Genomic DNA, 13322 nt, shown 5'->3' with positions numbered 1-13322 from the left:
TGTAATTTATTTTGGTGCGATACAAAATTTATTCTTAACGTGCAGCCACCGGCTGAAGAAAACAACAAGCCATTTTTGTATAGTGTAGAGTGTTCCCTATATTTGCACTCGTGGCGAACTTTGATGCCCAGTGGATGTAATATGCGTAATAGTCGTGATAGCCTAGCATAAGTTGCTTGCTTGTTTATTCCCTTATTGTCTTGTTTATTTGTTTTCTTGTAGTCAGTGCAGTTCTTTTTCCGCGGTTTGCTAGTGGCCGCAATAACCTATTTTTTTAAAACTAGGCCACATTAACCATGCGCTACATATTTACTGTAGTTAACATGGGCCTCCTACGGGCCGTAGAAACAATGGGTCTTCCACTACTAGGAAAAGGGCTATAGATAATATGGACACTAATGACGCATCACACATGTGGTGCATCACTACTATATACTAATGGCGCACCATGTGCTGGTACGCCATTAGTGTCCAAATACTAATGGCGCACCACATCCACGGTGCGCCACTACTAACAATTTTTTTTTATTCTTTTTTTCAAAACTAGTAATGGCGCACCAGGGGATAGTGCGCCATTACTAGTTTAACTAGTAATGGCGCACCACACCCTCGGTGCGCCACTACTAACAATTTTTTTATTTTTTTTCAAAACTAGTAATGGCGCACCAGGGGACAGTGCGCCATTACTAGTTTTCACTAGTATTGGCGCACCACACCCTCGGTGCGCCACTAGTAACAATTTTTTTTTCAAAGTTAGTAATGGCGCACCGTGGGTGTGGTGCGCCATTACTAGTTAAACTAGTAATGGCGCACCACACCCACGGTGCACCATTACTAACTTTGCCCAAAAATTCCACCGAATGCACCCTCCCCCCCCCCCCCCCCGCGTGGACCGCCTTTTCAATTTAAAAAAATAAAAGAAAATGATGGAAATGTCAAAAAAATAAAATAAAATAAGTTTCCCATGTGATATGTGGTCTAGTTGTTGGGACAATTTACAAATATGAATTTCGACTTTATTTGCAAAATCTCTCTGGAATTTGTAAAATGGGCATAACTTTTGCATACGAACTCGGATTAAAAAGTTTTATATATGAAAAATCATCTACTCGAAAAGTTACATACGAATTGAACATCTTCAAAATCCCCAAAAACCTAACAGAACGAAAGATACAAGACTTTTAAGATCTAGAGGGGGGAATGAAAAAAAATCAAACTTACTAGTGGTGCACCATTTGCTAGGTGCGCCACTAGTAACAGAAAAAAAAATTGGTTTTAAAAAAACCTTTTTTTGGAAAAAAATTTCAAAATATGATACGTAATATGACCGGGAAGTTTGAAATATTTTTTAGAAATTTCATCACACTCATGAACATGAACATTAACAAAGTCCTAGACATCAACAAGGTTTAATAGGATTGATATGATAGATATATCAACAAGTTCCTGTGAAGTGAGCTGGTGCTGGGGTTGGATAGAACTCTGAAGTTAAGCGTGCTTGGGCTGGAGTAGTGTGAGGATGGGTGACCTTTCGGGAAGTTTGACCACGGAGTGCGATTTGACTTGAGATTAAGCATATTGACCCGAGATGAAGCCATAGTGACCCGAGATTAAGAAAAAAATATGAAAAGATATTTCTGAATTTTTTTTGAAAAAAATGTTAGTAATGGCGCACTTCTATGTGGTGCGCCATTACTAAGTCAGATAGTAATGGCGCACCGTGTGATGTACTAATGGCGCACTGCCTGGTGCGCCATTAGTAAAAAATTATAATGGCGTGATGCTAGTGGCGCACCTGTAGTGCGCCATTAGTACGCAAAACAGGTGCGCCACTAGCAGGCCTTTTCCTAGTAGTGTTCTAAGGGCCGTAGAAACAATGGCCTTCTATGGGGCGTAGACACAATGGGCCTTCTACGGGTCGTATCATCAATGGGCCTTCTACGGGCCGTATGATCGGTTGGCCAAACATGGGCCAATAATAGACCACATTATGGTCGTAAATGGGCTAGAGTTGAAATCGTCCGTTTATGGGCCGACCATAACGGGTCGTCGTTAATCGGCCGTATTTGATGACGCTATGAAAACGGCCCAACGTATTAACGGGCCGACTGTAACCACGGGCTGAATTTGGCCCATAAGAAGAAAATGACAGTAACGGGCCGTAAGTAAACGAATGCTGGAAATGAGCCCAAGAATAAATGGGACCTGAGAAGGCCGAAAGATGACATGGGCTGGAAACGGCCCAACTGAATAACGGGTCGTTAATGGGTATAAAGTGATACACTGTTCATTACGGGCCAGTTTTACCACGGGCCATTAAGGGGCCGAGGGTTACTAAGGGCCTCATATGGGCTGAAAGACGTCATGGGCCATACACGGGCCGGAAGTTAAAACAGGCTGGAATTATATTGGACGGCCCAAATGAGGCTACTGGGCCTAATTCGGATAGGCCGTAAACGTGCCCTGGGTTAGCGGGCTGTAAATGGGCTATATGCGAACAGGCCGTTAACAGGCTTGTCATGGGCCGGCCCACCACCTTTTGACCAAGTCAAACGGGCCGGCCTTTTCACAGGAATGGGCCACTGTTGGGTCGTGCCACGTGTCGATGTATCATAGGCGCTTTGGGTCCAATGAGTGGATGACATCTGTCCCAACGGTGAGCCGACACGTGTTTCCTCCAGCCAATGCTGATTTTACACATGGAAAATCCCCATTGGTCGGGCCTGTTAACGGGTTATCAGATCCAAAACCGGACCCGATAGCTTAACGGCGTTCCGTTACGGTGGATGCCACGTGTCGGTCACCCTTGACGAAAGCACTTCTGTGACGCGCGATTTATCGTCATTGAAGTGGACACTTCCGTGATGATAATTTTGGTAATGTCATGGAACACTTCTATGACAACACAAGTATGACTATCTTGATTCTGTCATAAATTTTCCATGGATGTACATGCATGACAGAAAACGTGACCTACTGTGACAAACACGTATCATCACGGAAGTGTATTTTTTTGTAGTGTTCGACGAAGAGATGGTGATAAAAGTGTAATATGGGTGGTAGAAATATATTTTTATAATCTAAATAAATAAAAACAGCGAGGTAGCAAACGATAAAAGTGAGCACAAATGGTATTGCAATGCTTGAAAATGAGGCCTAGGGTCCATACTTTCGCTAGTGCAATCTCTCAACAATGCTAATCTAATTGGATCACATAACCATCCCTCAACGTGCGAGGAAGAATCACTCCAAAGTTCTTATCTAGCGGAGAACATAAGAAGAAATTGTTTGTAGGGTACGAAACCTTCCGATCAATCTATCCTAGAGTTCATACTAAAATAACACCAAGCTATTCTTTCCGATCGATCTAACCAAGAGTCCGTACTAAAATAACACCATATGATACACATCAACCAACTCTAATGTCACCTAGATACTCCAATGTCACCGCGAGTATCCGTGAGTTGATTGTACGATATCCATCAAACAATTTCTGATTCATAATACTCAATCCAACACAAAGAACCAAAAAAAGTGCCCCAAGATTTCTACTGGAGAAACAAAGACGAGAACATGCATCAACCCCTATGCATAGATTACCCCAATGTCACCTCGGGAATCCACGAGTTGAGTGCCAAAACACATATCAACTGAATCAATATGATACCCCGTTGTCACCACGGGTATTCATAGCAAGACATACATCAAGTGTTCTCAAATCCATAAAAGTATTCAATCCGATAAGAACGAAATCTCAAAGGAAAAACTCAATTCACAACAAGATAGAGAGGGGAAAACACCATATGATCCAACTATATTAACAAAGCCCGTGATACATCAAGATCGTAACGTCTCAAGAACACGAGAGAGAGAGAGAGAGATTAAACACATAGCTACTGGTACAAACCCTCAGCCTCGAGGGTGGACTACTCCCTCCTCATCATGGTGGCCATGGGGACGATGAAGATGGCCTCTGGTGATGATCTCCCCCTCCGGCAGGGTGCCGGAATGGGCTCCCGATTGGTTTTTCATGGTACAGAGGCTTGCGGCAGCAGAACTTCTGATCTAGGGTTACATATGGGGTTTTTGGAATATTTGACAATTTATAGGGCGAAGAGGCGGTGCGGGAGGCCATCGAGGTGGGCACAACCCACCAGGGTGCGCCTGGGCCTTCAAGCGCGCCCTGGTGGGTTGTGCCCCCCTCGGGGCACCCCTCTGGTACTTCTTTGGCCCACTGGATGTCTTCTGGTCCAAAACAATCTCCAAAAAGTTTCGCTGCATTTGGACTCCGTTTGGTATTGATTTTCTGCGATGTAAAAAACAAGCAAAAAACAGCAACTGGCACTGGGCACTATGTCAATAGGTTAGTCCCAACAAATGATATAAAGTTGCTATAAAATGATTGTACAACATCCAAGAATGATAATATAACAGCATGGAGCAATCATAATTATGGATACGTTGGAGACGTATCAAGGTGTTGTTCACAAGGTCTTGTGTGGTTCTCCTACTGGATTGATAACCTTGGTTCTTAACACAGGGAAATACTTATATCTACTATACTGCATCATCCTCTCCTCTTCGAGGAAATCCCAATGCAGCTCACAAGTAGCAACAAACAAACCATCTATGTTAAGCTTAACCCATTCCTCCTTTGGCCTCTCCCATCTCATATTGCTTAACTGAATCACCCTTGGCTGCTCCTCTCTCTTCTAGTTCCGAAAAAGCTCCTGATTAAAAATGGGAAGTGTTTCGGAGGAAAACCAGATTAAACGGAAAGACTAGAAAAGTTCTGGAATGAACACAAAATAATGTGGGAGGGTTCCCAAAAATCTTTGGATTTTTTTGGAACCTCCTAGAGGTGTAGGAGGCACCCTGGGTCAACCACTATAGGCAAGGCCTATAGGTGTCGGCCACATGGGCCTAAGAGGCCCAAGAAGGGGGTGCCCCTCCTAGCCTTGGCGCCCAAGCCATGCTTGTCCAGCTAGGGTTCGGGTGTGGCCCACCCCTTAGTGTGCCTCCCCTGGAGGGAGCCCCTCCTCCATGGCAGTTGCCTCTCCCCTGCACCTATATATAGCAGCCCATCTTGTGCACACAATTTCTTCGCAAGGGCTGCCCCTCTTCCTTGTTCTCTCGTTCTCCACAGAAGTTGATCTCGCCACAAGGCTGCTCCTCCCTCTTCTAATTATCCGGAAACATCAAGCTATGGACAACAAAACGCTGTCTGGTTGCTAATTTTGTATGTGTGCAACCCGTAGAGAGATCATTCTTTCAATCTTCGTACGAGGGACTATTCATGGGATGGTTCGAGGGACTTCAAGAATGATCTTCACCAACTCTTATTTCGTTGCAACTCCAAGTTGGTAACGATTAGCTCTAATCTTATACCCATCTTCAGAGTGATCTTGGTTTTCCATTAGTAGGACATTTTTTGTTTTCTACCATGTTCCCAACAGCGCCTTCTCCAGTCGGCGTCCCCATCCGCGCCTGTTCGGGCGCTACAAGGAGTTGGTGCAGCCATCTCTGCCTTCTCCGCCGCCTCCTCCTCTGCCGCAACCGATGCTAGTCTGACCCACCTCGCCATAGTCGCCACCGGCGCGACCACCTTCCCCAATCTTGCCTCCGCCTCCATGCCACCACCGCCATGCTGCCGCCTCGGTTTTGCCCCACCCCGGACGGTCGCTGTCGCGACTGCGCCACCGGAGAAGAAGCAGGGGGCTGCCAAACCCCGCGGTGGAGGCGTGAAGCAGCCGGCAGGGCGCAAACCGGTGACGAGCCCATCTCGGGCGGCCAAAAAATTGAAATCGGCCATGGCTATGTTGGCTGATTCACTGCTGCCGACGATCATGGTGTCCGCATCCGGTCAAGGAACACCTCCTCCACCTCCGGTGCCGCCGCTGGCCATGGAGGAAGACGTGGTCACGCCCACAGCCACCGCATCCAACGTGTTCGACAAAATGTCGCAAAGGTAAAAATATTTCTTTTTCCTGGCGTTTGTTCTTTTTTTTTCTGATACAGATAGAATGTGAGGTTGATTACGTGTGCGTCCATTTGTATTCTTGATGATGAATTTTTCATGTGCGCGACAAATGTGTCAAATGATGATTATTTCTCTCAAGAGTATGCATCACAAGAATATGATACTCAATTTGATGATGATAATCTCGACCTGGATGAAGAGGGCTTCGTTGTGAAGGGAAGAACCGCAAATTATACCAACGCTAAAGATGTGTTGATTTGCACCGCGTGGGAAAAGTCTCTCTAGATGCATATACGTTGGGAGTGACCAAGCCGCGAACACGTATTGGCATCGTATCAAGGAGTACTTTGATGAGCGCAACACTAGCGCCACTTTCGATCAAGGACCTCTATTCATCAATGTTGGGCACCATCAACGGTGAATGCCAAAAGTGGACCGGATGCTTGGAAAATATTGGTCCTCTGTGTTGGGAAACGTAGCATGCAATTTCAAAAAAATTCCTACGCTCACGCAAGATCTATCTAGAAGATGCATAGCAACAAGAGGGGGAGAGTGTGTCCACGCACCCTCGTAGATCGAAAGCGGAAGCGTTTGACAACGCAGTTGATGTAGTCGAATTTCTTCTCGTTCCGACCGATCAAGCACCGAATGTACGACACCTCTGAGTTTAGCACACGTTCAGCTCGATGACGTCCCTCGAACTCTTGATCCAGCAAAGTGTCGAAGGAGAGTTTCGTCAGCACGACGGCATGGTGACGGTGATGGTGAAGCGATCCGCACAGGGCCTCGCCTAAGCACTACCACAATATGACCGAAGGCATAAACTGTGGAGGGGGCGCCGCACACGGCTAGGAATCAATGTTGTGTGTTCTAGCAGTGCCCCCCTTCATATATATAGGTTGGAGGAGAGGAGAGGCAGCCAAGGGGGCGCCCCAAGTAGGAGGAATCCTACTTGGGCGCCTCCCAATTCGGCCTCCCCCCTTCCATATTCATCCGGAGGGGGAAGGAAGGAGGAGGGAGGAGGGAAGGAAGGGGGAGGCCGAATCCCTCCCCTTCCTTTCTTTCTTCCCCTCTTTCCTTCCCCCCTATTTCGGCCTACATGGGTATTCATCCGGTATCCGGGAGTTGCATAATCTCATAGTCAAAGGAATATGTATATGACATGAAGAAAGCAATAGCAATAAATCTTAATGATCATAATGCTAAGCTAACGGATGGGTCTTGTCCATCACATCATTCTCCTAATGATGTGATCCCGTTCATCAAATGACAACACATGTCTATGGTTAGGAAACTTAACCATCTTTGATTAACGAGCTAGTCTAGTAGAGGCTTACTAGGGACACTGTGTTTTGTCTATGTATCCACACATGTATCAAGTTTCCGGTTAATACAATTTTAGCATGAATAATAAACATTTATCATGATATAAGGAAATACAAAATAACAACTTTATTATTGCCTCTAGGGCATATTTCCTTCGGTATGAACCCGAGTGGTTGCGATAGAGACTTGGTAGTCCTTTGCTACTTTGTGTGTGTTTTCTCTACATTGCGCAAATATTGAAATGTTACCTAATTTGATGATGACATCTTGGTTGTTTCCTTGTAGAAAATGATTGTGCAAGGATTATTTCGAGATGAACAAGGGAGAGAAGATGAAGAAGAAAGGGAAAGCTTTCACTTTCCATCATTGCTACAAAGAGCTCAAGGATGAGGAGAAGTGGAAAACTAGAGAAATTTATGATTCTTCGAAGAAGAAAAGTGTGGTGGTGGAGGATGATGAAGATGGCAATGGTGAGAAGAGAAGGAGCCCTACTCCTCACTCGACGACTAAATCATATAGGCCGGATGGATGTAAAAAAGTGAAGGGATCCAAGGCCAGAGACAATGATCTTAAAGAAGGATAGGACGCCATTATCATTGCGATGAAAGAGTATGCCGAAGAAAAGAAATGTTGAAGTTAAAAGAAATGGAGGAGAGGGGAGAAGTCGAGGGACGGAGGGCGGCGGCCGAGGAGAAGAGGGCGGTGGCCGAGGAGAGGTTGGCGGCGGTCGAGGAGAGAAAGGTTGTACTAGAGGAGAGGAAGGCGGCGACCGAAGAGCTCAAGATGATTGAGGAAAAGGCACTCAAGTTTATGTTCATGGACACAACTAGCCTTGATCCCAAAGCAAAGGCGTATGTCGAGCTTTGTCGCGATGAAATGATCATGAAGAAGCAAATGCTTATGAGAAGTATGATGGGAGGTGTCATAGATGAAATGGGGGGAGGAATGGGAGGTGCCATGAGTGAAATGGGAGGTACCATAGACGGTGGAATGGGCGGCCACATGAGCATGATGGGAGGTGCCATGAATGGTGCATTTGGTGGCAACATGGATGGTGGATTCGGTGGCATGGCCGATGGCTTTGGTGGCAACATGGGCGGCATGGGAGGTGGCTTCGACAGCAACATGAGTGGCATGAGAGGTGACTTTGGTGGCAACATGAGTGACATGTGAGGTGGCTTGGGTGGCAACATGAGCGACATGGGTGGTGGCTTCGGCGACAACATGAGTGGCATGAGAGGTGGCTTTGATGAAAACATGAACGACGCGGGAGGTAACAATGAAGGTGCTTCTGGTGGAGGTCACGACACTAAGACGTCAACGCATCAAAACGTTGATAAAGAAGCCATTGATGATGATGATGAAGCCACCGTCCACAATGTGACTAATTAGAACGGAGAGGACGAGCATTGAGTGATATATTCAATGTTATGTTTGTGTGCATTTTAATTTGTTGGACCAAGAACTTTGTTTGAGATGATGCACTTTTGGTTGTAGGATTTCAAACTTTATTGATATGATGTACTTTTGGTTGTAAAAATTTGAAAATATTTATTTTTTTCATGTTCAGATGCGGCTGTACAGCAGCCGCTCGGCCCTCGGCCGGTTATACATCTTCAATTTGCCTTATCTATTGGAGTTTAACTTTTACATCATCAATGTAGATCATCGGTTGAAGTTGCCTCTTTTTGATGAGTAAAATGCACTTTTGATGAAGTAAATTAGACAACACTTTGTTTTACATCTCTAAATTTGCAATAGAAGATGCTCTAAAGATGGCACCTATTATTTCAAAAGCAATTGCACGCACCAACCCATTTGTGAGAATAAAACAACAAATCACGACTTCACGTGGCTGGAAGCTGGTAGGTAACCAAAGAGGACGACACGCGTATGGTGTGTTCGGAAGCACTAAGCGGCGGCGCCCAGCTGGCTGCCGGCGACGTCGATGACGAAGCGGTATCTCACGTCGTTCCTCTCCAGCCGCTCGACCGCCGTATTGACGTAGTCCATCTTGACGACCTCGACGTCGGCGGTGATGCCGTGCTTCCCTGCGAAGTCCAGCATCGCCTGGCAGCTGGCGACGCTGCCCACGAGGTTCCCGGCCACCCGCTTGCCGCCGCCGATGATGGCGTAGGCCGGAAGCTCCAGCGGCGTGCTGGGCGCGCCCACCACCACCAGCTGCCCCCTCGGCTTTAGCAGCTCCAGCAGCGGCACGATCGGGTGCCCCGCCGACACCGTGTCGATGATGCCGTCCATCGTGCCGGCCGCCGCCTGCACCCGAAAACGTACGCGCGTCAATGGCTCCCGTCCCATGCCAAGAATCATGCGTCACACGCACAAAAGGTCGATTAATGGAGGGAAGCAACTGAAACAAAGCTTAACCTTCATTTGCTCGGAGTCCTGGCTGACCAAGAACGCGTCGGCGCCGAGCCGCTCGACGGCCTCCTCGCGCTTCCTCGGCGACGAGCTGATCACGGTGACGGTCATCCCGAAGGCCTTGCCGAACTTGACGGCCATGTGGCCGAGGCCCCCGAGGCCGACCACGCCCAGGTGCTTCCCCGGCGCGTTGAGGCCGAACTCCATCATGGGGCTGTACACCGTGACGCCGGCGCAGAGCAGCGGCGCCGCCCCGTCCAGGGGCAGGCCCTCCGGGACGCGGACGACGTAGCCCTGGTCGACGACGAGGACGTCGGAGAAGCCGCCCTGGGTGGTGGCGCCGTCGTAGTCCACGGCGTTGGAGGTGAGCACGAGCGTGGGGCAGTGGTTCTCGTGCCCGCTGCCGCAGCTCACGCAGGATCGGCATGAGTCGATGAAGTAGCCCACGCCCACCGTGTCCCCGGCCTTGAAGTTCTTGACGCCGGGGCCAACGTCGGTGACGACGCCAACAATCTCATGCCTGCGCCGCATGAATCCATCATTATTTCGTACTACTAGAAATTTGGAGGAGGCAAATTGTCGGATGATGCTTGGCAAGGTTCACCCACCCCGGGACGACGGGGTAGAGGGCGTTGCCCCACTCGTTCTTGGCGATGTGGAGGTCGGTGTGGCAGAGCCCGCAGAAGAGCACCTTGATGGTGACATCGTCGTCCTTCAGAGCCCTGCTATCATGCATCACGTAGGGGAATTCGTCAGATTGGCGCAAGAAGCAGAGGGGCATGATAGGGACTGGAACACTGTGGATAGAGGAAGACGACCTTCGTGAGAAGCTGTAGGGGGAGAGGACACCGGACGTGTCCCTCGCGGCCCAACCGACCGCAGGCATTCCTTTCGCCATTGATGACTGCTTGCTCTGCTTCTTCGGTCCTGGCACTTCGATTTCCTGCTCAAAAATATCCGGATGGCACTGCCAAGCCACGAGGTTGGGGATAAGTAGGCAAAGCTGACGGGTTGGACTGGACGTCAGACGCTACGTGTGTGGGGCATGGACGTCAGATACTACGTATACTCCAGTCCAGCTACAGCGGTGCGGTGTCAAACGGGAAACACATGCTGTACTTTACTCGCAAGACCCAAGTCCCAACTTCGCCGCAGGCACCGGGAAAGGGAGCTCGTGCTGCGTTCTTCTCTCTCAACTTTAAACCAATCGATTCAAATTTAGAAAGAAACTGTAAACCAATGGAAGCGATGATGCGGTTGGGCCACTGGGTCACTCTTGCTCAATTATTGCTAAGTTGTCCAGTGGATGTGGGGTCAATGATCGTCGGCGAATGATTCGAAATGTCTTGTGGTAACGGGCGAGCCAGCGAAGACGAACCTTACCTACCACACCGTCTAACTACCAACCCGATTCATGAGAAGAGAAAGAATATCTAAATTTATGGGTACCCCAACTACTAGTAATTGTTACTGCAATTCGTTTCCAAAACAGGAATGATTCGGAATCTTGCCACATGATCAGTTGAGCTTGTGAAGTAGAGTACCTATCGGTCGACTTGATTGTATAATCCTATCTATCCGTGATCTTATTATATACAGTCGCTCTGATCCTTTTTTCTTGAATCGTATTAATAAATACGTGATTCATTTGTGGTGCTCCGAGTTGTATGGCACTACTCTAATGTCCCTAGTCGTAGAGGATGGGAAGTGTAAGTGTGGTGGGGGTTGTCCGAAGACTAATATTTCTATCAGCGGATGGCCACACTAACAGGTCAGTGGACAGGGAGATGTCAATAACTTAAGGACATCTCCAACCGATCCCCTAGAACCAGTTAGAGAAGTAATAAATCCAATTTACTCCTCTAAATCAGACCTAGTCGATCCCCTAAAACCTTTAGGTGAGAAAATATTTTACTCCGAGCGGCCACCGAGGAGTAAAATTACTCGCCCTCTCAGTCACCAAGTAAACCATCTCCTCTCCCCACTCGCCTCACCGCAAATCACAACCCATGCCACCCAATCCCCTCCCGCGTCACACTCCACCGCCTGCGCGCCGGCGACAATGGTTCAATCCGAACGCTGCTGCTTGCTGCCGCCCATCCGTAGCACTCGGCCGACGGATCCACGCGGCAACATTTCCTCTTCCCGCGACAGCGATAGCGACGACCCCGGCCAATGATCAGAGGTTTGGGCAAAAGGGAGTGGAAGGAGCTCGCGGAAGAATCGGACTAGGTTTAAATTTCTAGCTAGAATTTTGAATTTTGTTTAAATTTATGTAAAATATTTAGAATTTGCACCGAATGTGGTTTAAGTATGTTTTATGTACTAGTTTGAACCTAATTCACAAGAAATTTGTGTTAATATGCCTTTCGAATTTATTTACTTCGTTAAGTTTGGGGTTTTGGCTAGAAACGACATTTCTTTAGAGGAGCAAATGTGCTCCTCTAAAGTTTACTCCGTCGTTTACTCTAAAATTTAGGGGATCGGCTAGAGTGCCCTAATAGATGTAGCTGGACTGTTGAAGTTGGGAACTCCGAGTTGGACTTATACCATTCGAGACACAACGAGTTGTGTCGTGGTGGGCGCACGGCAGATGCCAAAGGATGGATAAAGAGAGGGACATGCTCGAGGGCACCGGTGGGCTCCAGAGGCGAGGTCGGCATGAGCGAGCGAGGGACGCAAGACATACCCAGGTTCGGGGCTCTCCGGAGAGATAATACCCCTAATCCTACCGAGAGTGGTTTACGAATGGTGCGTGTAACCGTACAGAGTTGCTCCTGGAGCTGTTCGGGGGAGGAAGGATGGCAGGCCAAGGCTTAGGCTGCTTCTTCTCCTTGTGTGTATGAGTGTGTATGGGTGTGCTGCTAGCGGTTGTTCGGCCAAGTGCTCACCCGTGTACATGGAGGGCTCCTGGGGGTGTTTATAGGTCAACCCCCAGGGTTGCAATGGTAAAGTTACAAGGCCATGGGGCCGGGATGTCAGCGTCTGAGAAGTCGGCGCCGGGACCCGTAGGCCCAGTGCGCCGGGGCACTGTTGCCCGTCTTGTCGTGCGTAGCGGAGTGGTTGAGCCGGCTCGGCTACAGTGGCGCGTCGCCTGGTCGCCATCGGCTTGCGTCAGCGGGACTGGATTCCACTATTGCCACGCCGGCCTTGGTCAGCGGGGTAGGTGGGGCACTGTTGCCACGCTCGCCCCGGTCAACGGAGTTGGTGGGCCACTGTAGCCCTGCTCATCTCCCTTATGGGGACTTCATTCGTCGTACGCCCCAGATGGGACGGGAGCTGACCCGCGGCTGGGTTGAGGAGGTCTTGGTCTTGGCGGGGTCGTCTGGCACGCGCCAGCGGGCCCGGCTGGGTTGAGGAACCCGGCTAAGGAAGGGCCGGATTGAGGGGCGATACCGGCCCCGATGTTTTTGAAAAGGATCCGGGTTTCGTTGCCTACCCGGGGTACATGCCCCCGACAGTAGTCCCTGAAGCTGTGAAGGCTCGCTGGCTTCAAGCGGGGGGGGGGGGGCTTTGCACTTTCACCCCCCGAGGAGGCAGTAGATGTTGATGAAGCTTGCGCCCGTCGGGTTCGGCAAGAAGCCGGCTCGCGGCATCCCGGCACGGGCGGGAAACCAAGGAGTTCGTCGAATCTTGA

General features: G+C 48.9%; 1 protein-coding gene across 1 annotated transcript; it reads right to left on the bottom strand.

The window, feature by feature from the left end:
- Nucleotides 1-8998: 8998 nt before the first annotated feature.
- LOC123121536 (probable cinnamyl alcohol dehydrogenase 8D) lies at nucleotides 8999-10817 on the bottom strand. Its single transcript, XM_044541539.1, has 4 exons — nucleotides 10504-10817; nucleotides 10294-10407; nucleotides 9692-10205; nucleotides 8999-9580 (listed from the first exon to the last, which is right to left on the bottom strand). Exons 1-4 carry the CDS (start codon nucleotides 10581-10583, stop codon nucleotides 9218-9220), a joined length of 1071 nt encoding a protein of 356 aa, XP_044397474.1. The 5' UTR covers nucleotides 10584-10817; the 3' UTR covers nucleotides 8999-9217.
- Between the last annotated feature and the right edge of the window lie 2505 nt (nucleotides 10818-13322).

This window comes from Triticum aestivum, chromosome 5D (assembly GCF_018294505.1).
Source record: "Triticum aestivum cultivar Chinese Spring chromosome 5D, IWGSC CS RefSeq v2.1, whole genome shotgun sequence".
NCBI classification, from domain to species: domain Eukaryota; kingdom Viridiplantae; phylum Streptophyta; class Magnoliopsida; order Poales; family Poaceae; genus Triticum; species Triticum aestivum.
This window is presented reverse-complemented; position numbering and strand designations above follow the sequence as displayed.

Coding starts and splice junctions, on each gene's coding strand:
- LOC123121536 (XM_044541539.1), bottom strand. CDS start 10,583: ATGGCGAAAGGAATGCCTGCGGTCGGTTGGGCCGCGAGGGACACGTCC. Junction 10,408..10,503: donor CCCTACAGCTTCTCACGAAG/GTCGTCTTCCTC, acceptor GCATGATAGCAG/GGCTCTGAAGGACGACGATG. Junction 10,206..10,293: donor CTCTACCCCGTCGTCCCGGG/GTGGGTGAACCT, acceptor CATGCGGCGCAG/GCATGAGATTGTTGGCGTCG.